The sequence below is a fragment of the Falco rusticolus genome, chromosome 5 (assembly GCF_015220075.1).
Source record: "Falco rusticolus isolate bFalRus1 chromosome 5, bFalRus1.pri, whole genome shotgun sequence".
Lineage (NCBI taxonomy): Eukaryota > Metazoa > Chordata > Aves > Falconiformes > Falconidae > Falco > Falco rusticolus.
This window is the reverse complement of record NC_051191.1, coordinates 81,880,895-81,908,099: the sequence shown is the minus strand read 5'-3', so window position 1 is coordinate 81,908,099 and position 27,205 is coordinate 81,880,895. Positions and strand designations below refer to the sequence as shown.

Below are 27,205 nucleotides of genomic sequence, written 5' to 3'. Positions count from 1 at the left end.
ATATATTTTTGCCCATACATGAATAAATCCAAGAATCCTTGGCAACAAGAGCTGTCTTCCTCTCCCACAGCAGCTCCTACAACAACTACAGTCAGTTTTTACAGTGCATTCAACGGTATCATTGAGACAAAGCTAATTAGTAGTATCATGCTCCTTTCACAGGTAGAAAAGTAGCTTGAGAAAGCGGCATTCTTCTTTTACTTTAGGACAACTAAATGCACTCTAGCTACTCAAGGTCAAAGCTACAGTGAAGGTGAAACAAACAAAATAGTTCAGCTGTGCTGCTACAAGTCAACTTCAACAAGTACATCTCAGACTAAAACTAGTATGTTTTGTCTTTGTTGGTATAATATTGCGGCAGCTACATGCTCATCAGTAATGCTACAGTGAAAAAATGAAGTTAATTTTAGCGGTGTAAACAAGTCCTTAATGTCTTTCCCAAACTTATAAAGGCAATTCCCTAGGGAGTTAGGAACTGAACAAAGGTTAGGGACCCTAACCACTGGACACTCCTTTCTGACTAGTTGAACACTGAGAAGAAATCCTGCAAAATTTCTGTGAACCATCAGCTTGCAGTTGGCCTCCGACGTACTTGAAAAGTCACGAGCATTTGGAAAGCCACAAATATAGTCTGCACAATGTTGAAACCCTGTTCTGATAAGACCGTAGATGTTCGTTAACATTTTTCTAAAGCTGTATGAAAAGCCACATTTTTAATTTGTTGTACACTATTCAGTTAGTCATGATAGGGTTTTAATCATTATCGCTATTGCAATAACATCTGGAGGCCTTCATCACAATCTGGCCTCACTGCCCCAAGAATGTGTAAGACGCAACTTTTCTGAGTTGTAGTGAATGAGACCCCGCAGACTTCATCGTGTAAGGGGAGAGGAAGTGGGGACATGCTTCTGGCATCTGGGGCTGGCAGGCAACCAAGATGCTCTGGGATTGTCCGATGGGCACATGTCCAGTCAGGAGAAGGGCCATAGCACGAGGCTGCAGCTGAAAATAAAATCTTGTAAGGCTGCTTTCACACACAACCCCATGAGGTGAAATACTCAGCTGCAACACAGGCACATGACATTTCTCCTGCTCCATGACCTCAGTTAATCTAGTGTGTAGGTTCACAGAGCAGGAGAGAGGCCACGGTGGTGGTTGATAAAGACAAGAGGTTTGGCCTTCCCTGCTTGGGAGCAATGGGAGCCTCATGCTTAGTGCTCAGGATCTGACAGAGCTCACATACAGGCACGGAGTAAGATGTCCACCTCCATCCCACAAAGCTCAGGATTTGACAGAAAAGATTTAACGCATAGCTTAAGAAAACAAGGCGGGGAGGGGAAAGGCTGATGAGAAGAGGTATATTTATGTAGGTAGCTGTGCGCTCAATTCACAGACATGCCCTCAGGCACTCTATACCAGCAAACACAACAGTAAGCTGTAGTTGTAAATATATGTTTTTGCTTACTCAAACTGTAAACAGTGATGACAGCTGGGAGAAGAGCAAAAATGGATAGGAGGGAGGAGAGGAGACTTTATATATATATATATATATATATATATATATATATTTCTTATGAAGAAATAAATTTGTCAATCTCAGAACTAGTGAAAAAGTGCATTGGCATCAAACCATAAAACAGTTCCTGCATGACACATGCTGACAGTCCAGGTTTGTTGTTTTTTTTTTTTTTTCACTGAATGATATCGTTTCACAAAGCATTGGAACGTATTTAGTTAAGGCCCAGATCCTCAGAGTCATGCAAACCACAGCAATGACACTAGTCAGTGATACTATACTACAGAAGGTCTGGCCATCTAGGCAAAATTCAGATGCCTGTATTGTCAGGCAAAAAGGACTTCCAAGGCTTTTAAATACTTGTCCCTCAGATCCTTTGGACAATATTGTTAGTTCTTATGAATCCACTGTAATGATATTAACCTTCAGGTCACTGACTTGCTAGTATCTAGCCATCAGATGGGATTCTCACTTTGTAACAACTACATCATACATCTCAGTCTTCCCAAATTCCTGAAAAGGTTTTGAATCAGAAAAGTCCAATCAATTAAATTTAATCCTTGTGGAAGGAAAGCCTATTCACTTCAAACAATTAAACAATTTGTGTTTCTAAACATATTTTTTGTTTATTTCTTTTAAAGTTCAAGTCAAGCAAACTGTTTTGATCTGTTGAACCCAAAACATTTTCAGGTGGTCAACTTGTAAACTTTTTGACATTGAGTCATGTTTTTTCTTGCCAAATTAATGACTTTTAACTCTTTGAGATTCCCTTAGCTTTTGGGATTCCTCTTCTCAATGTTAAGTCATTCTTCAAGCCTCATTTCATTTCATCTTTGTAACTGAAACATGCTCCAGTGATTTAAAGTATTTTTGCTTTTTGAAATCCCAAGATTTAGCTTTAAGAAGAAGTTAACACTTGCTTTGTTTGTCTGTTTTATGTGTTTAATCTTGTTTCTTTCCGTAAGTACAGTTCCACTCAATGTAAGTTCCTACATTCTTCCCATCAGCAGAGTATGCGACTGCACTTTGATTCAGTGGGATTTTTTTTAATTTTCTTGTATTTCTACTCTTCTTGCATATTCTGCTTTTCTTCATATTAAAGAATACTGGTCAGTGAAATAAACTTTTTTTCTGGGTTGAAACAGGCTGACAGGGTGCTGCAGTCTACACAGAAAAGTTAGCATTGCAGTAGATGTTTCCACTGAATGTAAAGAGAGGATTTCTCAGTCCTTCATGAAGGGCTTTGAATTGAATGTCCTATAGAAATGAATCAATATAATGATAAAGAACAGAAAGACCAAAGAAGTAATTTGTGCAGGCTGTGATTATTACATAATTCAAGCTGGAATGAAAGTGCTAAATCAAAGCACAGGGTCTCCATTCCCTGCCATGCTGAGTTCAAAACTGAGATCCTGACATAAACTTTGGCTTTTTGATCTTTATTTATGCCAGACAGCCAATTTGCATTCAAATGCAAGACATACACTATTCCTGAACACTACAGAAGTGGTGCATCTGAAATCATGTTTGAAAGGATGTCTCACTGCCCTCTCATGACCAGAAAAATTCCAATGCAAGTAACTAAGAACCTAACAGCAATTTCTTCTGTACACTTTAAATAACACCATCTCAGCTTTGCATGCTCTAAGTGACTATAGAGCAGCTCAAGAACTGGAGTAGAGGTGTAAACCTCAATTGTTCCCTGCTAATTTGCTTAATTTTCTGCATTCAAAGCCTGGTCTCCTTTTCTCACCTAGGCTAAAGTTTTCAGGAACTTCTCTGGAGTCGGCAAGTACTGGCTTAATAACATGGGAAGGAGGGCCTATGTTTTGCAGCGCCTACCCCTCCCTCTGGAAGCCATTTGCAGGGGTGGCAGAGATGAACATTTTCTACTCTTGCTCAGGACTGTTGGTGGAATAGACATCAGGAGGTTCTGCAGACGCAGCAGAGAGAATGAAATAATAGTTTTGTGCTATAGACACCCAGAGGCTATGGCAATGGTAGTGGGGCAAAACCCAGAAGTGTTTCTCTATGTCTTAGCAACATATAGCCCATCTCACTGAATTTCCAGCGAGCTCTGTAATACAAGAGGCTTATGTAGTGATACAGTCTGTGTGTCTGTTCAGAAATCCCCCTCAATAAGTTTTGAACTTAGTGATTGTTGGGAGAGGATCTTAAGGTGTTTGGCTTTTATGAATTTCGTGGAAACAGGTGGCCAGAAAGAAAAGATGGGAGTGCTGTATTAGTGCTCCCACTGAGGGAAGTCTGGCCAAGAGAGAGAAACTTGGAGTCTTTGGTACCAGAGAATCCACACAGCACAAGAAGTTAAGCACCCCAACTGCTGCAGGAGTTTCAGTTGCAGTTTGATTTTTTAGGAAACCAAAGAATCTAACCACAAGACACTAAGCTACACTAAAACAAACTTCATTACCAGTACTACTGCAGACTGATTATAGCCAGCAAGAGTCCAGTGTGCAGTATCTCAGTAGGTTCAGACCCAGAAGCTGCTCTGGCTACTGCTTATGTTGGCTTGTTTCAGTCCAGCTCTCTCACACCACAGACCTCCTGTGGGCCTCGGGCAGGTCAGCATGTCTCTTTGTCAGGCAGTTTTTCACCTGCAAAACAGGAATAATCAGAGCACAGTTCAGCTTCATGGGAATATTATGAAAATAAATACTATAAAGATACCAAATGACAAGTTTTATGAAGTTGAAGAGAACAGAAGGGGTTGTCTAGAGCCACAGTCCTGCCAGTTGCCTCTGCCAGCAAAGCTCTCTAACGGGATGACAGCACATGACAAGAAAAGGGATTTAGCTACCAACAGGGCCATGCCCTTCCCCAGGCATAAGCTACACAACACTGGGACTTTGTAGCAGCATGTCTGTGTCAGTGCTATACAGGTAGAGCTAGTCTGACAGAGATTTTTATTTTTAAAAACAAAAGGAAAAACTCTGGTGTAGATCCAGTCTGGGCCTACAGGTGAGTGTTTGCCAGGTTGACTCCATCAGCCCAGTCCTCCTCGTAGGCAACAATCACCAGAGGCATAGCCATGTGTAGCTCTAGCTGCCTTCCACAAGCAAAGCAGACTAAAGGAGTAAAAATCCTTTTTTACCAGGACAGGTTCAGAGAGTCTTCTGCCCATATGGTTGTGTCAAAGGCAAGAAAAGAAGTAGTGCAGGCCCTGACTGATCCCGCTATAAAACAGTACGTCTCTGAGATAGGCTCTGTCAAAATTTTGTAGCTGACCTGGTGCAACTTTTCTATGAGGTCCATTTTAAAACCGTTTCTTTGATCCTTTTTCCACCAGTAGAACTAGCGCAAGCTAAACTCATAGCAAGCAGATTAACCCACTGAAAAGATATTGCATCAGGATTATAGATTTGAATATTTGAAGAATATGAATATCAGGAGAAGAGAATCAGAAGGAGAGGGGTCTCCTCCTTTGTCACTCTTGTTTGATTTGCGCAAGTTTAATTGTATCAGCTGCAATGGAGTTTCCCCCAGTCTAAACTAGTGTTAGAGAAAGAAACAAGGCACAGGGAACATCAAGAGTCCACAGTGAGAATTTTTGAATTAACTAGTGAATTGAACAATCTGGACAATTTTTAAGTGTGTACATCTTTTACACAGAAGCCTGATGGGAAAACATAAAGAAAATAATGCTTGTGAAGATGCTAAATGCAATTTATTCTAAGAAAAAATTTCAGAGGAAGTATTTGACCAGGAAGACATTTGTGTTGTATGCAAAACATAGAAAAATACTTGGGAAGCCACTGTTAACAAAATAAATAAATAAATAAATATCCTGTTTGGCATCTACACCAGAGAATAGCAACCAAGAAAAAAGAAGATAATAAGCTTCTGTGTTGCATTACTTTAAAAATTCACTTGAATGAAAGCAAGGAGTATAATAATGACCTGAGTCAGAGAGCACTGTTCAATTAGATGTAGAATTTAAGGGAGTTTATAATAGCAACACTTACAAAGAAAGACTTGGTTGGGATTATTGTTATGGAAAAGGGAAAAAAGTTGTGGTGAGTTAAATGACATTTATAAAATAGAAGAGTCTGATCAAACTGATCCAGATTAGTCCTCCACAGCAGTAAGACCTTAAAATTAGGTCACAGGGATGAAAGGAGAATTTAGTCTAAACCATTTCATACAAAGGCTATGTGACATATGGAACATGTTACCCTAAAGAGTAACTAAAGCAAGGAGCACGAATGCTTTCAAGTATGAAAACGACAGGGAACAGCATAAGGAAATTTCCAACCATGGAAAGAATACAATTCCTATTTATGTATTTATTTAGTGCAGTCAACCATTATCTGTGTTCTGAAGGGCAATTATGATAAGCATTACTTCTCCTTCATTCCTCTTTCCTAACTGCGGTGTTTGTGGGATTCTGTTTGTTTTGTTTTCATTAGAAGGACTGCAATTTTGCCTTCCCAGAACACAAAGGAAAAGAGCTAATAAAATGTTAATGGCTATGTATCTTTTTTCAATGCATAATGGTTTAAAATCTTCATTTTTTTGTATTCTCCTTTGCTTTCACTAGGAGTTTTATGACAGAAGATTTTTTTTAGTACAAAATGAGCACTTCACTTCTTTTTACATATCTGGAAAAACTTCATGTACTGAAAATGTTCTCATGGCTTAGTCTGTCTAGAATTAGACACCAGCCAGCAATCACCAGAACAAGCCATGGGACAATTTGTGGTAGTGCTGCTGGTCCTATCCTGTTATACTTCAGTTTCTTGAACAAGCTCTTACTCAGCCTCCCTGCTAGGTATCTCAGATACTGTCTCCTGTATTACACATTAGGCTGAAGGGGTACAGTGGTTTTTTGATTACTGTACATCGAGCACCAACCTGTTATGCAATGTTTTAAGACAGATGGAAGGACTAAACTAAACAGAAAAAGAGAAAAGCCAAAAAAAGGCCAAAATTGCAGCCTCTCACCTGAACCCTTTCAGCCTGTAGGAGAAACCAGATTTCAATCACAGCCTCAGGATGGACAGTTCATAGTTGTGCACCTCATCTAACACCAAGTATATAATTTAGACATCTCAGCACAGATAAGCAAGATGGGTACTTTCCTTCAGTGTGCACACTGGAAAGATTTAAAGTTAACCCACAGTGATGCAAGGGGTTTAAATCCCTTAACACAACTTAGGGGTTTTGGAACCGAAATAGAAGGAAAATGTTGAAAATTAAGCCAGAACTTAGATTTCAGACTTCAACCTAAAATGTTATTGTAATATGAAAATTTCTTTTCAGTTAGAAACAAATAAAAGAAACCTGAGAGACCGTTGTCTTTATACTGTGAATAAAACTCTCTTTTCCACTGCCAAAAAAATCAGGCTAGGAAGAAGGCAGTGAAATTACAATATACTTTTGTGGAATGATACTTGCATTTTAAGGTATTTCTTTCATTTTAGAGTGTAGACAAACTAGCCTTCTTTCTTGCAGTAATGTTATTTTCTAACTTTCACATAGCTGTAGACTATCTGAACCAGTAAAACAGATGACTCCAAGTTTCACAGCATAGACTGATATTTTCTTTGAATTTGAGGGAAAGAAAAGAATTCAGAGAAATTATGATCTTAGTTTCAGTTTGTTCACAGAACACAGAAAAAAGGACAAGATAGTTTGTTTTACCATCTTGTTGTTCAGAAATTTCCATGTACTTCCTTTCTTCACTTTTGTTAGAGATCTGACATGGAAAGATCTAAACAGAGAGTTGCATTTTCTTCTAACTTGTACCAAGGTAAATCTGAGTAGCAGGACTCAAGTCAATAGAGTTATTTTAAGTCTAAACAAGCAACTTAACAGGAAGAAGCAACATAATTTCTTAAATTCCTCCAATTTATTTGGAATCATGTTGATTGCGTGCATTAACACCTGACCCATTCCCTATTGGATTTCCTCATAACAACTTACCAGTACTGACATTAGCTTAATAGAAAACTGAGCCAGCTCAGACATTATGCCAGATTATGACCTCAGTTACATGCAACTCAGTCTACAGTCACCTGCCTTCTGCATGACCAAAAGCAGAATTTGGCCTCAAGCTTTAATTTTTAAGAGTTGCATATACACAATTGTCTCCAAGCATAATACCATTTAATAATTTAAAATGGAAATAAATGTTCTTTGTAATTTTCCTTCATTTTAACAGTCCCAAAATATGTGTCTTATCTTTTCTAAATAACTCTAGCACAGTATTTTGCTTGAAAATCCAACCTCTGCACATTGAGTCCCATAGCCCAAATCCCCTGGTCAACACCTGCCATGTTCTCTTCTGCTTTCAACTCACCTATATTTTAATTGAAGCTACACTTAAAGTTTGAAATCACAAACTGTACCCCCATATGTATGCTAACAAGAAAAAGGCCTTCGTGACATGGTCAAGGAAGACCTTTCTAAGGCTTGATGTGCTTTCAGCCCAGAGATGTAGGTTTAGGGTGAGATGATGGGAGCATGGGACAGAAAAGAGGTATGTGTGTGCTTTTGCCTTTTTCTGGGATGACACAGGAGATACTTTCTGAGTATGTGTTGTCTTCCCATCAGTACCAGGCACAGGAAAAGTTGCCTTCAACTGGAAAAGCCCTTTACTCCCGCTTGTAGCGCAGTAAAGCTCTTGGTGTTCCTATTGTCAAAAAGGCCTGAGAACTTATCCCCTTTACATCCAATTGTCCCAAGATGTTGACTGACCTCTCACATTCAGTAAAGTTTCCCCATGTGTTTTTCTCCCCAAAGTTCCTAAGGATGTGATTGCTTTGTTTTGCTTTTTTGCAGTGGGCTTCCTTCCATATTTTCTAGTAACAGAGATCAGGTTATGAAGATGCTGGTCTTTCACAGGTTTCAGGGAACATACACCCCCATTTTCCAGTGCTGCTAAATGTCCTGTATCATTTTAACATGGGTCTGTATCTCAGAATCTGTACAGAATACACTTGCTAGGTTAAACTCACCACACATTGCCAGGGCCAGTACCTAGTCAGACAGGAGCATAGTAGGGAGAAGTGTCCTCCCCTCTCACACCAGCTTTGCTCCCACAACTGTTCAAGTTCAGCTTGCTCAATGCCTCTGCCTGCAGCAAGGAGAGTACGGGCTGCTCACCCAATACTCCCTGCTGAGGGGAAGTGGGTGGAGAGAGGGTGTTAAGATGACAGAAGTGCAGAGACCCCAAGCTTCACCCCGCTCCACTTCCTTGCTAGCCAAAGTAGCTGGCTGGGAGCATGGGAGAGTAAACTGCTCCACGAAAAAAAAATGAAAAGAAAAAAAGAAAAAAAGAAAAAAAATGAAGTAATTGACTCATGTAGCAGAGCAAAGGGAGTGTGTGGTGGTGGAGGGAAGATGGGGAGGAACTGTGACTGACTCACAATATATTTGTACTCTGCTCCTGGGGAGATGCAGCTGTGCATCTCCCCTTCTATAGGCTACACTGTAAAGTTACACTGTCGTCCAAAGTAAGCATCCCTAATTCTCCCACTTCCTGAAGCACAACAACATTTGGCTCCTTTTTAATCAGGGATTTCTACTGTGTAAATTGAAGTCTAGGACCAGGCTTTTCCTATGTGCAGAATTAAAAATCTCTCCCTTGATTGCTTTGTTAGTTCCTGGGGAAAACTACTGAACTGTTACAGCCGATTTACATTGGCCTGCTCCTTTTATAAGGCTGATTCCAAGTTATTCTTAATTCCTCAAGGCACCTGAGATCTTCTGCCTGAGCCAGCTATGGACACCTTTGGCAATGTTTTCCACATCCTTTTCCCTCCCTCTGCTTGCTTCCCAGTTACTTCTGACTTCACTAGAGTAAGGACTGTTTCCCTTTTCTACCACTTCAAAAAGAAGAAATAGGGCATGGAAGTACTTCTGATTTTGGCCATCTGACTCAATAGACTATGGTTGGGGCTGACAGAGTGAAGAACCTGAAGGAAAAGGCTGGTCCAGTGGGTAGAACCAACCACAGCCTAGACCTCATGAGAGGAAGGTCTGAATGCCCACTTGACATTGGGCTTGCGTAACCTTGGAAAAGTTGCATAACCTTGGAAAAGTCACATAACCTGTCTGGGCTTTAGTTTCCAAACTGCAAAACAACACCAAAATCACTTGGTCACCAAAGCTATTTTTAATTATGAAAAAAAGCTTAATGCTACAGCATTGCCGTGCCTGCAGCAAGACTGCCAGCAGCCTTCCCTCACTCTCTGCTAGCTCTCATGCACTCACAGCATTGGCTCTTCCAGTGAGGGCTGTGTGTTTAAACATGATTTCTTGCTTCTAATAGCAATGAACACCTGATCTCTTACAAAAGGAGTAAACTCCTGCTGCATCATCTCCATAGCTTGCGTCTAGCCTGTGAGTGAATTATCCAATGATGTAACTAACATTTGTGGTGATCAGATATCTCAGATATCGGTAGGGTTCTTCCATGAAATGCATAAAGTCTGCATATGACAAGAGGTGAACAAAAGTCTGTTAAAAAACCCTACTGTTTCTATTCGTAGCTCCCATAACAAGACAGTTACTTTATTCCTGCCCTTCTATAGATAAAATTTTCCATAACTAGAATTTCTTCAGTAAGAACAAATTTTCTAAAAAGACATACTAGTTATTGACTGTATAAGGAGACTCACAGCCAGCTGCTGTACATGTCTTTTGTTTCCTTCCAATGACCAGTTTAAAACTTGCTTTTCTATCAAATATCTGAGGATCATATGCCTGGCGAGAGACAGCATGTGTTAAAGTACTCCCAGTTCTAAAGTTCTTCTTTCAAAGATTTTTGGCAAGGTGGAGGGGGAAGGCATTGTGTAACAACAGCAAAATGGCATCTGGATAGAAAGATAAGAAAAAACACCGTGGTTTCCAAAAAACTTGGCAGTTTTCAGATGAGGTTTGGACCTGGCAGAGGTGCAGAGCCTGCATTAGCGCGATAGTAGAACAGAGATCGTGCTTTGACTTTGGAAGGGAAGGCTCAATTCTGCAAATTAGCAGACAATTTGGATGCAGTTTAGCAGAGCACTCAGCCATGAGCTTCATGTGTGAGCAATCTACATTGCAGTGAGGCAAGTCACAAGCATGAAAATCATACAGTCTGCTAGGCTGGGACCAGAATACTCTCACCATCCTCGAGCATTAACCCCTAAATATAGTTGAACTCACAGAAAAGTGTTAATGAAAGTTAAAATTAGAAAACTTCCATGTTTCAAGAATTGCATACTGGAAATTTTAGCCACATGAACATTGATGAACTAGGGGACTCACAAACAAAGTTCCACTTCAGGCAAATTTTTACAAGGAAAAAAAATGCAGAGTAGCTAGATTTACTGGAACAGCCTTTACCCTCAGGACAGGCCTGCATGTAAACAATTTGCTATAAAGTAATGCCAATTAGTAGAATTACTTTTTTCTCTAAATGGGCAATGGCTCTTTTAAAGATTCAGATGCCATGGGAAAAAGCATAAGTCTTTCATGGGCACACATTGCATTTGTGAGCTCTTCTCCATGAGAAGGGTTGAGAGAACTCACTGTGCGACTGGGAGCAGTTCTAGGAGAGCCGTCACGGTTTCACAGTGCAAAACTGAGCAAGGTTGGTGGGAGAGGTGATGTTTGATATTAGGCCAGATTATTTAGCTTGTCAGAATATACAAATTTTTAGGCATAAAAGCTCTTTTTAATCTAAAAGCTTACATTTTTTGCAAGGAAATTAACTTCTAACCTTACATTTCCCCAAAAAAAACATTTACCTGTATTTTATCAGAAATACAAGACTCATTTTCTCTGAGAATGACTTTAAAAATACAATTTTATGCTGGTTGTGAGCAAGCTACTGCACCTGTGCAAAGACCGTGGGAAAGGTATTAATTACACACTGCAATGGTATCACTGTGTTCCTGATGAAAACAATTCAGTTGCATGCTACATGTACGAGAAAATAATGATCAAACATCGACTGTCTTTAATCACATTGTCATTCCTCCGCACCCTTTACTGTGCAAAAGTTTTGTCCAATTCATGCTGAATTCAGGGAGGTCCTACTGGTGGTTTTAAGGTATTTGGATCAGTCCTGGAGTCCTGCTCAAGAACTCTACATCAGATACTTTGCACTTGCAAGTCTAACAAGGCTTTTCTATGTGGAGGCCCATGAACCTTTGAGGAACAGGGAGAGGCAATTCAGAAAGCAAACTTTGATTCATGAAGTGGCCAGGGATGTGTTTCTGTAGAGCTTTAAAGAAACCCGGAGTCATGGGCTTTTACAAAGCAAACACAGGTGCAGTTTTGGATGGAATGAAACGGGGCTTGCCCACCAAGCCTCTTGCGCCATGGCTCGCCACAGCCCCAGTCCCCTGGAGCACGGCCGGGGTGGCAGTGTGCTGTGTGTGGAGGGACAGCAAGGCTCCTACCCATCGCTTGGGAGAAACTCTCAAGCCGCAGTGCTGTTCCTTCTAAGTAAATGGTACCCTGAAAATTTGACTGAGCTTTGTCAGAGGCATGGAGCTGACCACCATTTCTGCTCTCAAGGCAAATATCCGTATTCAGTGCTGACAACAGAGCTGTCAGAAAATCAATCAAAGAAATGTTTTTTCCCCCAACAGAAATATCTCAGGTTAACTTCAGGATTTTTTTTTTTATTCTAACCAAACAAAAGCTCATTTCATTTTGACCTAGAATTCCCTATTGCTGTATCTCTGTTTCCTTGTGGGTCTGTGTTCTGTCTGTAGCCATAAACTAGGTTTAAGAATTTTTCATGCTGAGACTAACATTTTTGACACTATAACTCTTATTTTCTTCTGTTGGCTTGCTTGATTTCATAAAAGAAAAAAGAAATTGGAAAGTATTAAAAAATATGGAAGAAGAAATTTTCAGTTTCTAAACTAAAACAAAACAGAAAGCTTTTTGTTTGCAATTTAAAATCCAGCAAAAGAATGATCTTGAAATTCACCATTTGAAACAGCTTTTCTCTTGAGTTTCCTAACATCAGAAAACCCAAAAAATATCAGTTTAAAATTATTATTTTTTTTTACATTTTTTTTTCCTACAAAATGAGTTCTCCTGTGGGAGTGTAAGTATAAAACCATGTCAGACAGTCCCACATTACAGGGTTTTTAGAAGGCTGCTCTATCTCTGCCTAGCAGGTTAGGGACAAAATTCTGATAATCTGAGAGGTGCTTTCCTTTCTCCTCCTGCTACCAAGCTAAACAAAACCCACCCCTGGCATTTAAACATAGAAAGATGAGAGCAGTCTGTTATAAATGTAGACCACTTCACCTTAACCATTTTCAAGGCTTCCCTTGCTCTTTCTAGAAGGTTACACCGAATATAGTCATGCCTTTAATATATCCAGAGACCTGGCTTGACCTCCCCCCCAGAATTGTGGGGAGGTGAAAGAAGTGAGTTTCATCTGGAAGACTGCTCTCAACTTTAATTATGGATAGCTTAAGCCCTTAAAGCATCTCTCTGACGAAAATAAGAGGAACTGCAACTATTGCCTGACTTTAATAGAAAACAAGTAATCTGCCCTGGCTGAGCCAAAGTAGGTCCAGGTTGACTTGAAAGGTTAATGGATCTTCAAACTGTTTTAAAAAAAGACTTAGATGGAGTTTCAGGGCTGCAAGGAAACATGAAACCAGGCTTCTTTGGTGTGGCTTTGGGTTTGTTACAAACATCTTGCAGAACTTGAGAACTGCTTTTGATGATCAGCCTAACTTCCCTTTCCTTAGTTTAATCTCATTTTTCCTGATTGCACTCCTTTGCCCCATCCTAAAGTGAATGCTCTCTTTCACCAATGCTTACGCTTTCCAGATCTTTGCACTGGGTTTTCTGCCATGCCCGTTCTGTCAGCTCATACCAAAGGCTTGCATATTCAAGGCAATTTCCTCAAAGCTCAGTTATACAACCTTTCTACTCATTTTTGTTGCTCTTTCCTAATTTTCTTTTCGTACAATACCTTCCAACTTTCAAGCAGCTCTCCCAATTTTTCTGCTGTGCTGCAAAAAGTGGCAGGTCCTTCCTAGCTCTGCAGTGTAATGCCTCAGCATTTGCATTTATTAAATACTGTGTTTTTCCAAAGTTCTAGATCTTTCCTGAGTCTGATCAGGTATTATTCCTTTCTGAATTCCTTTTCCTGTCTGTATATCATTGCACAATACCACTATTCCCCTAGCAGCTAGCTTGTAATTCCTACTTTGACTTTCATTTTGTAATATTCTGCCAATATTTTATGTCTCCATCTCCCCAGCAGAGACTGTATTTCTCTTTGCTCACTGCTGTTTGCATCCCCTCCAAATTCAGCTGCAAATTTAATTTGTTTGCTGCTTGGCCTTGCCGCTATTAACAAAGAGAAATGAAAAGATTAACTAACACACAAACAGTTTATCAGCTTAAATTATCCACTACCCTGAATTAGTTCCAGTGCTTTCTATTCTTCTGTTTGCAAATGACTTCCAAAAAACAAAACAAAACAAGGCAAGTACAAAGCTTTGGGCAAATCTTCTGGTTTTGTACAGTTAGCACATGTCTAGTCAAGTCATTGGAATTCATTAATTTAGCTAAGGATATGACCTTTATATTTCTTGTTACTTTGGGCAGTTTTCAGAGCTAAGCTGTAAATGATATGTAGAAATACTTCAGCTTTTGTGGAAATTGTTTACCCAACAACGGCTTTAATTCTTTGTCATGACTGAGATGTGGCTGATTGCTCATCTCAGATGGCATTGGTTTTATTTCCTTGCTCTTCATGCTTGTCATTCATCAGCCAGACTTCCATGCAGCATTACAGATAGACTTTCCTGATCTATTTCAACATGAAAACCCCAACTTGCAACAGAGTATCTGTATGACCTTGCAAACATATCTGACTTCGGTATTCCAGTTTCTGCTCTTTAAAATGGGAACAATGGCAGTCCTCCTACTTTGAAAGTATTAACTAAGAGAAAAGCTTATGGAGTGCTCAACTGTAAGTGACGTGAGAATGGTAAAAGAAAACAGAGGATGATTTACACCAAGAACATTTATGGAGATATATTTGTTATGATTCCTTGTTACTCTCAAAACAGACAGGCATCTCCCTTGCAGCATGCAGGGTATCATACTGGAATGCTATTGTGCCTTGTGTGGAGAGAGGAAATCTTTATTGTTGCTCTCAGTAGGGCTAAAACAACCAGATCTTTGAAGGAGAAAGCAAAGGATGTCAGGATATGTATACAGGCTAATAAAACCCCAACGTCATTCCATCAAGTTCCTTACTTTGCGGATGTAGGAAGTAAAGAACAGATTTTTGGACCTGACCAAACTCTTCCAACAAATCAGAGAAATCGGAATCCTAGCCCCAAAGTCTTGTTCTGATCTTCTCAATACACAGATTAATTAGTCAACTGGTTAATGCAAAACTATACCATAGCAATTAGGGCAAAGACAAACAGGTGTAAATAACATGTCACAAAAATGTCAGTGAGGAGAGGAATCAAAACAGAACAAGATCTATCTGTGCCTGAGAAAAGCCTGCCTACTTCTGGAGTTGATTATAGACCTGGGGATGTAGCTAGTACAGTTGATAATGTACCAGACATTATTAATAGTCAGGTCCCTCGGTGGGATTGCTAGAGGATGCTGGGGAGTGTCAAACGCCTCCAGGGGGGTCTCGAGTGCCCTGAACTCCAGACGATGTCGGTGGCGGGGGAGGAAGGTGCAGGGCCAAAACCTAACAGAATTAACTTTGCACAAGGTGTGAGAAGCAGCTGCTGTTCCAAGTAGTGAGGTAAGCACTGAGGAACTGCTCCTGACCTTTCACTTGGAAATGGGCAGGTATATGTAAGGCGATCACATTTTGACCTCCGAAAAGATACATTTCTGGAAAGATCAAATATATACACACTTGCCCTTGCAATCAGCTGTGTCCAATATCGCTGCAGCTCTACACAGCACATTTAATTGATCAGAAAGCAGATAGCTCCTCGCAGCACATGTATTATCACAAAACTGTCCCTCAGAAAGATGTCACCAGTTGGGAAAGCTTTCCTCAATGGCTAGTAGGGTCATGGTCACAGTGATAATCAGAAATAGTATTGCAGATTGGTCCAAAGTGCAGATGAGCTTTTCATACTTGAGTGAACAGCTGCCTTGCTGTGCTTTGCTCAGCCAGTCATTTAAAGAGGAAAAGGAAATGTCAGTGGCTCCGTAGGTTGAACTCTATTTCCATAAGAGATTAGGTATATACCATTCACTGGAGGCTATTGGGGCTCAGCGCTCAGATGTGTCTTCTCTTTTGAAAATGACCTTGAGTAATGCATGACTAAAAGCAACTGACCTGCTGCAGAGATTAAGAAACTTTGGTGGCCTCATCCTCAGAAACGGTGTGTAGCTGCGCTCCCCAGCCCATCTGCAAAAGGAATGCATTAGTTTCAAATTCCTTCACTCTGACTTAAAGTTTGCTTGGCCCTGAGGATGGGAGGGTTAACACTTAAATCTGCCACAACTCAGTCCCACTTGATTTTGTCTCTGAATTCTTCGGCTTCTTAGTGGGTCTGGCGCTTGTGAAAGCTTTAGTTTCAATCCGTATGTGTTGAAATTTCCATATCTTGAGAAGTGGAAATGTTCAGGAGGGTCATAGTGCCTCTTGGGGCATTCAGCACTCCACAGCAATCTACCTTAATAAATCCTTCTACAGGCACATATTGTACAGATAGTCAATTACTATTCTGAAATGCAGTGCAAATTTTCAAAGCCAGTTATTTCACACTCCCATCTTCCAGAATATTCAGTGTGCAGTGGTATTTTTCTTGTTCTGTACCTTTCCACTGTCCCACTAAGCACCGAGGAGAAGGGCTGAATTTCTTCTCAACATAGTTATTAGGATGAGGGAATCAACAGGGCATTCTGCTACTTGTTGCTTTCTGTGAGTTTGTGAAAACAATGCTTAGCAAGCCCTAAGAATAATTACACTGTCGTCTTTGGCAAAAGTCTGAATAAGCTGTCAGCCACCACAAGTGAACGTTCGTTGCTCAGTCTGAAGAACAAAAGCTGCTCTTAAATTTTTCAGAAAGTGCCAAATACTTCAAGCTGACTTACATAAATCATGTCGGGTATTACAATGCTGAATGTAAAATTCACCAGTCACTTTTCCCTCTATTCCAGTTCCTCTTAGCAATGACTTAAAAGTAAATACTTAAGCAGTATCTCACAGTACTAGGATTTCATTATTTTCACAGAACATATTAAATGACACTTCGCTCTTCAGCTGTGTAGGCTGTTCAGAGACTGATCAAAATAAAGCAATACTTTTTTTTTTTTTTTTTTTTTTTTTTTTTAAGTCACCACAAACAAAATGAAACTAAACAAAAGATTTTGAACACTACGGAAAGTGTTGAGTCTGAAAAGAGCAGAAAGTGGTTTGCCAGAGTCTGTTGGGGATTTAATTTATTAATGGAAGCAATGGGTAACCTTATTTACTTCTCCTAACTGTAGGCCTTCACTGAGACACCTAGATTGGACAGCATTAATACCCTGCTAACATCACAGTGAAAGGCAAGAATAAAAATAATTCAGAGTAAAACTAACATATAGTTGAAAGATCAAACAACTTTGCAGTGCATGAGCTTTTCTTTTTCTATTGTGTTTGCTTTTACCTGCTGTGCCACTAATGTCAGCAATCTCTAAGTCAAACATTTTTAGTGCAAATTAACAGTTGACTCTGTATTACCAGGATATGCTGGATTTCCTGCCGTGGTGTGATAACGTGCTCCCACAAACCCTCTGGACCATTCATAATGCCTAATTGTCAGTTCTACTCCTTGTTCCTTTAAGGGTCTTCTTTGCTTCTGTTGCCATGTTTGCAATCACTTTTGAAAGCCAGGGTAGTATCTCTGAATAATGGGGCAGGACTACTATGCAAAGGGATGAACTCAAAGAGACTAAAGGCTTCCTACCTTGATGTCCAGTACTTTTCCAAATTGCACACAGCAGTGTTTTCCAAGCACCATTAATGGCCGATTTGAGAGCCATGTGAGAGCACCCTTTTTAATTACCTCTAGCAAGAGCTCAAAACATCAAACATGTGTCCAGACATCACAAAGGGTACACAGAATAGCACAGCAAGCACACTAGCAGAGCTGGTCCAAAGCTTCTCAGCTGCTCAGGAAGAACAGCTTTCTGGAATATGTCAGCAGCTGTTGCTGAACTTCTAAGATACGGAATAAAAAAGGAATTGGGAGATACAGAAGGAGAGGCACAGAAAACAAGGTGGATATCCCAGCAGCAAGACCATGTGAGGCTGCTAATGCCCATCCTCCGTAGCTGCCTCCTGTCTTTGTGGCACAGTGCACAAAGTGAGACAAGTCGTCTACCATTATGTCCAGCCACTATTGTGTCCCCAGCCAATGATGGGTTTGCCATAAGCTGGTAGGTCAACAAGGGATACCTTTTCGTGTGAATCCAGATAAGGTGCTGGATCAGTTCTTCTGGATTCACACTATGTAAACTAACTGTGTTACAAACCACATGGCTTATAGGACAGGTATGTAGTAGGTACTGCACGGTAAGATGATTATAGGGGTTCAAATGGATGTGTCTATATCCAGTGCATACTGAAGACCTTATTTAAGTCATGTGCTGTCATACATCTGTCACAGCTGACCTGACAGCCCATGGAAATGGAAACCGAGCTCAAGTACCAGTGTTAATACTCATAGCACAATTAGTATCTAATTACTTCAGCTGATACTGGACTAGGGAGCATGCTACTGGGCTGTGCACTTATTCTGGGGTCACCAAGGAAATGCTTTCCTAAGCCTATTTGGGACTCAGACCCAGGCCCCAAATATAGAAATCTAGTCTGTACTGCCCATAGGAGTGTAAATGGTATTGTGTCCATTTCTAGGACCATTCACCACACTTACTTGACTGCAAACAGTCCACAAAGACAGCTAAAATGTAACATTTAAGGGGTTTACAGTTGGAAAATTTCAAGAAGAACCTTGAGGAACAACAAAAAGACCTCACAATCATCAGCTAACTAGAAAAAGGTTGGCTTGAACAAAATTATCTTTCTACCTGAAATGAATAAGTTTAATTTTAAGAATTTTTAATGAAAGAACAGAAAAATTCATGTGAAAGATTAAATTATTGGGTTTTTTTTATACTATTCTCCAAAAAGCTGAAGAAGGAGCTATTGCTACTTGTGCTGGAGTAACTTCTGCTAAGGGCCATACAAGCCTGTGCCCCAGGAGCCTGGAAGTTAGGTCAGTCTTCTCTTAGACAGAATACCTGTGTTGAAATCTTGCCCCTGAATGCAAGTTTCCTCTGTAGATAACTTACTCACTGAGCTATATGAGCAAGCATTTTTTCTGTTTTGTGAATTGCATTGTGTAACTTTTGAAGCATGTCCAGAAACATCAGAATGATTTACTTTGAAAATATGAAAATGTAAACATTTTAATGTTTTGCATTTTCTTCTCCTTTTTATTGATTTAACGACACACACAAAAAGGTACAAATTGAAAATTATCTTCAATTTAGACAGGCACAAAATTCCATTTTGGCAAAGAGCCATTTATCAAAAGCAATGTTGTCAACTCCTACAAACTAATACACATGTAAGGTGTCTCATACTCAAAATAGAGCCAAGGCCATAAATCAGCTGTGGCTTCCCAGTAACATCCCTTTCTCTTAGCTAGAATATTCTGAGGTGCTGGACTTCATGGACAGCTTGACAGTTTTAAGTCATGGACTGGAATTTCTGAACACACCACTTACGAACTTCCTAGGTGAAAATCTTGGAGAAACTCCCTGACAACTGTGATCTTACCAAGGGTTTTCATCTTCTTTCCAAATTTTGCACTCAGATACATTTCAGAAAAATGTAAAGATTGTTTCTGAAACATTTTTACTTTTGTAGCAAGTGATTTCCCAAGCAAACTACAAGTTAAGTTTCAGAGTAGTTAAACACCCTTCCTATCATATCCACAAGACGTTTCATGTTAGGTTCAGAAAAAATACTTTTTAACATTTTTTGCATTAGTGGGGTTCCTCCATGGGAAAGAAAAATAGCTTATTTGAACTGCTCTAATTCTGAGGTCCCTAGCCCTTCCTTTTTGTGTGCAGCATGACATTAAAGAGAATCTGCAGGAACTCCAGCCTTCCCACCTCATCACCTGCTCCAACTTGTGTGTTTTGCTAGTGCCACTTAGTTTTGAAACTAAGCAGACCAGTGATTACATGCAGCTGCATGTTGGCATGAATAACGCTTTCAGCTTCTGAGCTAAGCATTGTCAGAGTTTTGCTCACCATCCTATGGCCTTGTGTGTCATACTGCATGTGGGTTAGCTCTTCTGAGCGCTGCAAGAAATCAGCTGAATTACATCTGCTTTATAATATTTTTACTGGTTTTAAAAGCAAATAATTTACTGAGGGAAGACCAAATTGCACAGGAAGAGGTCTTTTTATACAGCATGGTCTGGGCTCTGAGAGCCATGTACATTAAGTTAGTATTTATTTAGGTATGACAGTAATTGTATGGTAACTGAAAATCTTAGATTTTTTTTTTCCTTTTTTTTCCAAAGCATAACATTGCTGTAAGCAACAGTCTAGATTTAGGTGAACTCATACTGTGACAAACTGAGAATGGAGAAAACACATTTCTTGTCCATAAAAGGGCAGATCACACATCCACAGAGGGTAGCTCTGATTTTGCTGCAGTTCCAAACTATGAAGTGGGGACTCACTGTTGCTAAAAGAAGTTTTACTTAGAGTGGGTAGAGGATTCTCCAGTAAAACTTTTTCCTTTTTTAAAATCCTTCTTAAACAGAAAATGTGACTTTTTTGAAGTAGGAAATTTTCTGTTCAAGAGGTATGATATTTCCACAATTTCTTCTGGGAAAAACAGAGTACCCAGAGTGTCACCAGAAGGTTGAGGGATGGGATACTTCCCCTCAGCTCAGCACTGGTGAGGCTCCATCTGGAGTGCTGTGTCCAGTTCTGGGCTCCCCAGTACAGAAGAGACATGGACCTACAGGGACAAGTCCATGAAGATGATTAAGGGAGTGGGGTGTTTGTCATATGTGGAGAGGCTGAGAGAGGTGGGGCTGTTCAGCTGGAGAAGAGAAGGATCAGGGAGATCTTATCAAAGTGTAGAAATACCTCATGGGAGAAAGTAAAAAAGATGGAACTAGGCTATTCTCAGGGGTGTCCCATGAAAGGACAAGAGGCAATGGGCACGAACTGAGATTTAGGTGATACTATCAAAACATGAGGGGCTTTTTTGGGTTTTTTGTTTGTTTGTTTGTTGGTTTGTTTGTTTTTTTGGTTGTTTGTTTTTTTTTTACTGTGAGGGTGGTTAAATACTGCAACAGGGTGCCTAGAGGGGTTGTGGAGTCTCCATCCGTGGAGATATTGAAACACTGACTGGGTGCAGCCCTGTGCAAGCTGCCCTAGCTGCCGCTGCTTTGAGCAGTGAGATTGGACTAAGTGATCTCCAGAGGGTCCTTCCAACTCCATCCATTCCATGTCCTGTAACTGTGCCTTCATCCCAGAGTGCTAATGGTCTGACACATGGTGGACATGTTTGCAGTGCAGAAGAATCAAGTTCAAGACTTTTCTGAGTCACCTGGGGCAGTACTACAGCCAGGTCTTACCTCACGGTATGAGAGTGCTCTGACATGAGTTTAACATTTTCTCCTTCAATCCAGTACTTGTGCAACAGTTTTATAGAACAGGTGTGTTTTGAATTGTGTGGCTTGCTTCTTTGATTTTGTATTTTACATTGAAAATTATTTATTTATATATATATGTATATAAATGCGAGAGCAAAATATACAGATATCCACAAGGAAAAAAAAACCCCACACCTCCTTAGACAGATGCCCACACTTCTCAACTACACAAACAAGATGACAGAAAGATTTAAAAAGAAATGACAAATGAGCTTCTAGAAGATGCTCAGAAGCTAGAATTACAAAGACACTACAGGAATCCATATAGAGCAGTGCATGGTAAAGTACAATAGAAAGAATAAACACACTTCTACATTTACTTTTCAAAATCTTGATCTTGAGTTCATTTTGATCTTTTTGAACAAGATTCTTCCATTTTTGGGGTGGTGGGGAGAGTGGGGGCATGTGGGAGGAGGAGTGTCCTCCATCTGTTTTTGAATATTTTTAACTACTGTCAGGTTTGTTTCACTTTATACAAATGTAATGAAGGCGCTTAATTAAAAGCAACAAAAAAACCCTAGGCCCTAACCCTGAAAACAAGTGGTACAAAATGATCTGTGGATCCATCTGAATTTCCCACTTGTAGTACAGAGGCCTCACCACTGCTTTCTAAAGTTCAAAATTTATTAAAAAAAACACTTTGCTGCTGGACTGCATCCTTTTCCTTCAAGAGTACTTTCCCTTATAGCACCAGAAAGAGAGTGAGCTATTGAAACACAGTATGTATTTCCCAGTGTATGATGACGCTTTTAGGGTACAGTTCAACACAAGCCATTTGATGGATCCAAGAAATCTCAACTCAAAAACTTGACAAGACTTAGCAAAGTCAGAATTTCATTTTATACCATTAGAGAGATGGCTATTCTGCATAATCTTGCAATTTTGAAACTAAACCACTCTAGAATAGACTCTGTGAAAGAAGCCTGGCCTCTCTCTGCTGCCAAGACCTGGACATGCTAACCCAAGAACTACCTACCTCTGTAGAGAAAGGACCTAAAATTGACATATGCATAAAACACTGTGCATGGTAAAAGGAAAGGTAAGGTCATCCTGAAAAGTGCATGAAATATAGATGAAACACTGGGGAAAAAAAAGTCAGAAAACAGTTGCACTCATTATAAAGTATAATGAAATAGTATCTTCAAAGAAACACATAGCCTATCTGCATCTATAAAGTGCAGATGCTTATAAAAGCAAACCCAAATTTTTGTGTTTACTGCTTCTAGTAATCTTCCTTATTTAATTGTTTTAATGTTAACTTTCTGTTTCTTTGCAGATCTTACAGGTGAACAAGGTGATGTCCATCTTGTTTTATGTGATATTTCTCACTTATCTTCGTGGCATCCAGTCTACCAACATGGATCAAAGGAGTTTGCCAGAAGATTCAATAAATTCTCTTATCATTAAACTCATTCAGGCAGACATTTTGAAAAACAAGCTTTCTAAGCAGATGGTAGATATTAAGGAAAACTATCAAAACACGGTGCAGAAAGCAGACACTCAGCAAGACATGGATGGAGATGAAAATGTGAAATCAGACTTCCAGCCAGTTATCTCAATGGATAGAGACCTCTTAAGGCAGCAGAGACGCTACAACTCTCCCCGCGTCCTCTTGAGTGACAACACGCCGCTGGAACCACCGCCGCTGTACCTCATGGAGGATTATATTGGAAATTCAGTGGTGGTGAACAGAACCTCTCGGCGGAAAAGGTATGCAGAGCACAAGAGCCACCGAGGGGAATATTCCGTTTGTGACAGTGAAAGTTTATGGGTCACGGACAAATCATCTGCGATCGACATTAGAGGACACCAGGTAACTGTTCTGGGAGAAATTAAAACAGGCAACTCTCCAGTTAAGCAATACTTTTATGAAACGAGGTGTAAAGAAGCCAAGCCTGTAAAAAACGGCTGCCGCGGAATCGACGACAAGCACTGGAACTCCCAATGCAAGACATCCCAAACTTATGTTAGAGCACTGACTTCAGAAAACAATAAACTGGTAGGCTGGAGATGGATAAGAATAGACACCTCCTGTGTGTGTGCGTTGTCAAGGAAAATAGGAAGAACATAAATCTGCATCTCTTTGCTATATAAATTATTACTTTAAATTATATGATATGCATGTAGCATATAAATGTTTATATTGTTTTATATATTATAAGTTGACCTTATTTATTAAACTTCAGCAAACCTACAGTATATAAGCTTTCTCTCTCAATAAACAAGAGCAAAGGGTGTGTGCCTCTGCTGTGGGCAACTTCGGGGTTTTTTAGACTATGTTTGTGACACTGCTTGTCGGCAGCATACCATAACCTTACTGTAAAATCTGTGTAAAATCAGTATTTTTCATTCAGTATTGTCAAGCCAGTGACTGTCATTTAGTAAACTTGTTAAAAATCAGATCAATGTCAAGAGTTGTGTACATATTTATATTCCCCATTCTATACATTCACATTTAATTGGATGCAGTGTTGACTCCTCACAGCCAAAAATATAATGGACCAAAATATGTGTTACAGCCTGCAAATGATGTAAGCAGGCATAAAATAACAATTTCTGTGTATTATGACAGCGTTGCCAGTGAAATGACCATTTTCCCTCTGTTAGCATTTCAGAATGACTGCTAATATTCCAGCAACTTTCGTTTATGTTTTTGAAGAACATTTGTTTTGCAACTGTTTTTAATGCTGCCAGTGCGTTGTAGAAAAAATATGAAAACAATCTGAAATATCTGTAGCAGAAACTTACTGAAGCCAAGAACCAATCTAAATGGATCGTTAATATAATACATAAAAGATGATTTATTCAGAATTTACTATTTATTGTGATCAGCCTCTTCCTCCTCACACAATCAATTATTTCTGCTTGCATTGTTGGATCATTCCTCTATGTCTGAGCTTTTAAATTAGAAACAAAGCTGATGGTGTCTTAACCTTTAAAGAGCCCTTGGCTTGCAAATTGTGGTAAAGAAAGATATGATATCCTGGCATGGACATCAAAGCCACACACCCATGTGAAGCCGTTCTTCTCCTCAGCAATCCATTCTTCATTTTTCACAGAAAGAAAAAATAATGTTGAACTGCTCAACAAACCTGGCACCTTTCATAGGCATGTGAAATAATAGAGCTTTTTGAGCAGTATGGTGACTAAAATCCTGGTAGTCCATAGTTATAATGAAGTTCTTCAGTTATACAGGTGAGTTGTTACTTAGGACAGACAAATGTACTAGCATATATATACCTCAAACTCTTCCTTGTATTGTCATGCAGCTCCACTGGGGACAGTAATAATTTCACTGCTTGAAGAGATGGTCTATTATATATTAGCCGTATGATGCCCTGGATGGGATCCCGCTTCCATAAAAGTAAACGAGAGTCTTGCCATGGCTATCAACAGAATTAAGGTTGGACTGCATATGTGTCTAGCTAGACCTTAACACAGTCAGGGATGAGAATCACCAGCCATTCAAAGAGCATTACAGCTGTAGTAGTCTTAGGTTTTTACACTACAGCTTTCACTGTTGTAGCATGTTCAGCATCACAAATGAAAATGAGATCACTCAAAACCATGGGTGCAGGATGCTTTTGTTCATACAGATTTCACTACTGGAGAACCAACCTCAAATCTGCAACAGGTCATCAAAGGCAGAAAATTGCATGGTGTCCCCTAGTCCCTTACAGAGAGTGTTACCATCATAAAACCACCGGAGAACTGGAGAGGTCACTCATGAGGCCAAGCACAGGAATAGCAGTGCCTCTGAGAGCCAGGCTGGAGCATATAGATATAATTCTGCAGGGGAGGCCACAAGCAAAAGTCTTGAGAACCCAGCCAGTTTTCAACATGAGGCCAAGGTATTTATCACACAAGATATACCATCACCTCACAGTACTAAATCCTGATTTTGTTTCAAGCAGTAATAACTTCAGAGGTTCAATACCAAGGCAACTGTTTAAAGGGAAGAAAAGATGTAATGTAGCAAGGAACTCAGTATCTGGTAGATCTGACTAGCATTTTTCCAGCATTCTCCTCCCTGGGCAAACATTTGTATTTTTTTTATCTTTACAGAGCTTTTGCTAGCTTTACTAGTAGGGAAATTTTTGTTTAAACTAAATTTTTCTGCTTGTGGGACAAGCATACTTTTTGGAACCCTGCCCCACTGAATTTTTTTGCAAGCTAAAAGCCTGCTTTAGCACCCTGAATTCACAAATAGAGATCATTTTCAGATACTGTGAGTAATTGAGAGCAGTATTGCCATGGATCATTAACTAGAGATCTCCGTGCTTCAGTATGGTGGATAGGTCTATCTCTGTACAAGAGGAAGTCAGTAAGAAGACTGACTCAGCTTGGTTAAATCACATTAATTGGGAACTACCTTGTTCCTACAGTGTGTATGCCACACTTGTTAACATCATTGTAAATCCAGAGGAATTCTATTGATGATGGCTGAGAAAACGTAGGTTTACAGTAATGTGAACAACATCAGAGTTGATCCTAATGTCTTTGTTTCTGCTCACTGAAGACCAAGGGAGGTTCATTCCTTATAGGTTCAAAGAAAACAAATTTGGTATTTTCCACTGTAAATTCAGCAGAGGAACTGGCCTTTGACTTTCAACTTTACCAATGCAGCAGGTACTTTATAATCAGCCAGCAAAAAAGTATCAGAGTAAGTACAACGCCTGTCATCTGAAACACATTAAATGAGAAAGAAGCATGGTGCATAAGGTTATTAGATTGGCTGCCTCTTTCCCACCCCAGTATAACAATGAACGGAAGTGTTACCCTCTGGATCTGATCCACTTTCCACTAAAGTCAATGGAAAAATTCTCACCTTCTCCAGTGGAAGCTGGATTGGGCCCTGGGTGAAGAAAAACCTGCAGATCTCAACCAGAGAGCGGAGCAATTGCACACATCAGTTACGCGTTCTTGTAAATCCTGTGTACACATTAGATGCTGTATAATTTTGTAACAAGTTTGTAAACAAAGCCTGTAATAAATTTGTTAAGGCCTAATTCTGTTTTCACTGTAGCTGGGGGTGGTTTTATTGTCAACTTTGGTCATAGCACAATGAATTCATAGTTCCTATCCAACTTCTTTGTATGTGTGTTAAGTAATTTAGCAAAATATTCAGCTCGCAACACTAGTTTAATTTAAACATTCTAAAACTCACTCCCATTAGGCAGCTTAGATGCTCTGTCAATATTGTTTTGCCAATAGATCATTATAAACACACATTTTATTTAGCTTTTCTCCCAAACGACCAAATGCTATTCTGAAACTGCCTGTCTCTGTCAAACTGTATTTTCTCCACTTTTTCCCTAGTTTTTTTACAGTCCATTTAGTAACAGTAAAAAATGCTCCACTGAGGTTTTGGGAAACCATCTGCATTTATTTTATCACCTTTGAACATGTGTTCAGGAATGAAGTCTGTGCAGCGAGTTTACTGCTACCAAGAGATTTGTGCGGCTGCACCAGGAAGAAACTTTGACTGGACTATACAGAGTGTGTGCTCAAAACCACTCTGCTCGTACTCTGTTATTTCGATGATTTAGCAATCAGAGTCTTTCTCTCGGCTATACATTGTGTATCTGCAGACAATACCAAACAGAAAACAAATCTGATTGGGAGTTCCAAAATTAAAAATTTTATGATAATGACCTGCTATTTCTGACCTTTCAGCAAACAGATTTGCACAGAGAAGTAAAGCACATAGCCATTCATTTCATTTAATAGAAACATTGTGGCAAAATCAATGGGATTCTGTATTCTCCACGCTTGGTACGAGTATATAATTCATCATGCATGTGGTAGGGGGGCTGAGGAAGGAGGAGGAGGAGGAGGAGGAAGAGGAGGAGGAGAGGATAATAAGCACTACAGCTTGTGAGAAGTAAAAGGCTGTGCTCTGGATTGGAGCATTTTAAAGTGTGGAGGGGTTGTTTTCTGAAATGCTTTGCCTGTATTTTGTTACAGCAGATGGCAGAAT

At 39.8% G+C, this 27,205-nt stretch overlaps 1 protein-coding gene across 1 annotated transcript in view; it reads left to right on the top strand.

Moving 5' to 3' along the window:
* Positions 1 to 26,234, top strand: part of NTF3 (neurotrophin 3) — a 54,593-nt gene extending 28,359 nt beyond the window's left edge. The window contains exon 2 of the mRNA XM_037390235.1: positions 22,502 to 26,234. Within this exon, the coding sequence (XP_037246132.1) occupies positions 22,502 to 23,296 (795 nt within the window). The 3' untranslated portion in view covers positions 23,297 to 26,234. The remainder of the gene's footprint in view (positions 1 to 22,501) is intronic.
* The last annotated feature ends 971 nt before the right edge of the window (positions 26,235 to 27,205 follow it).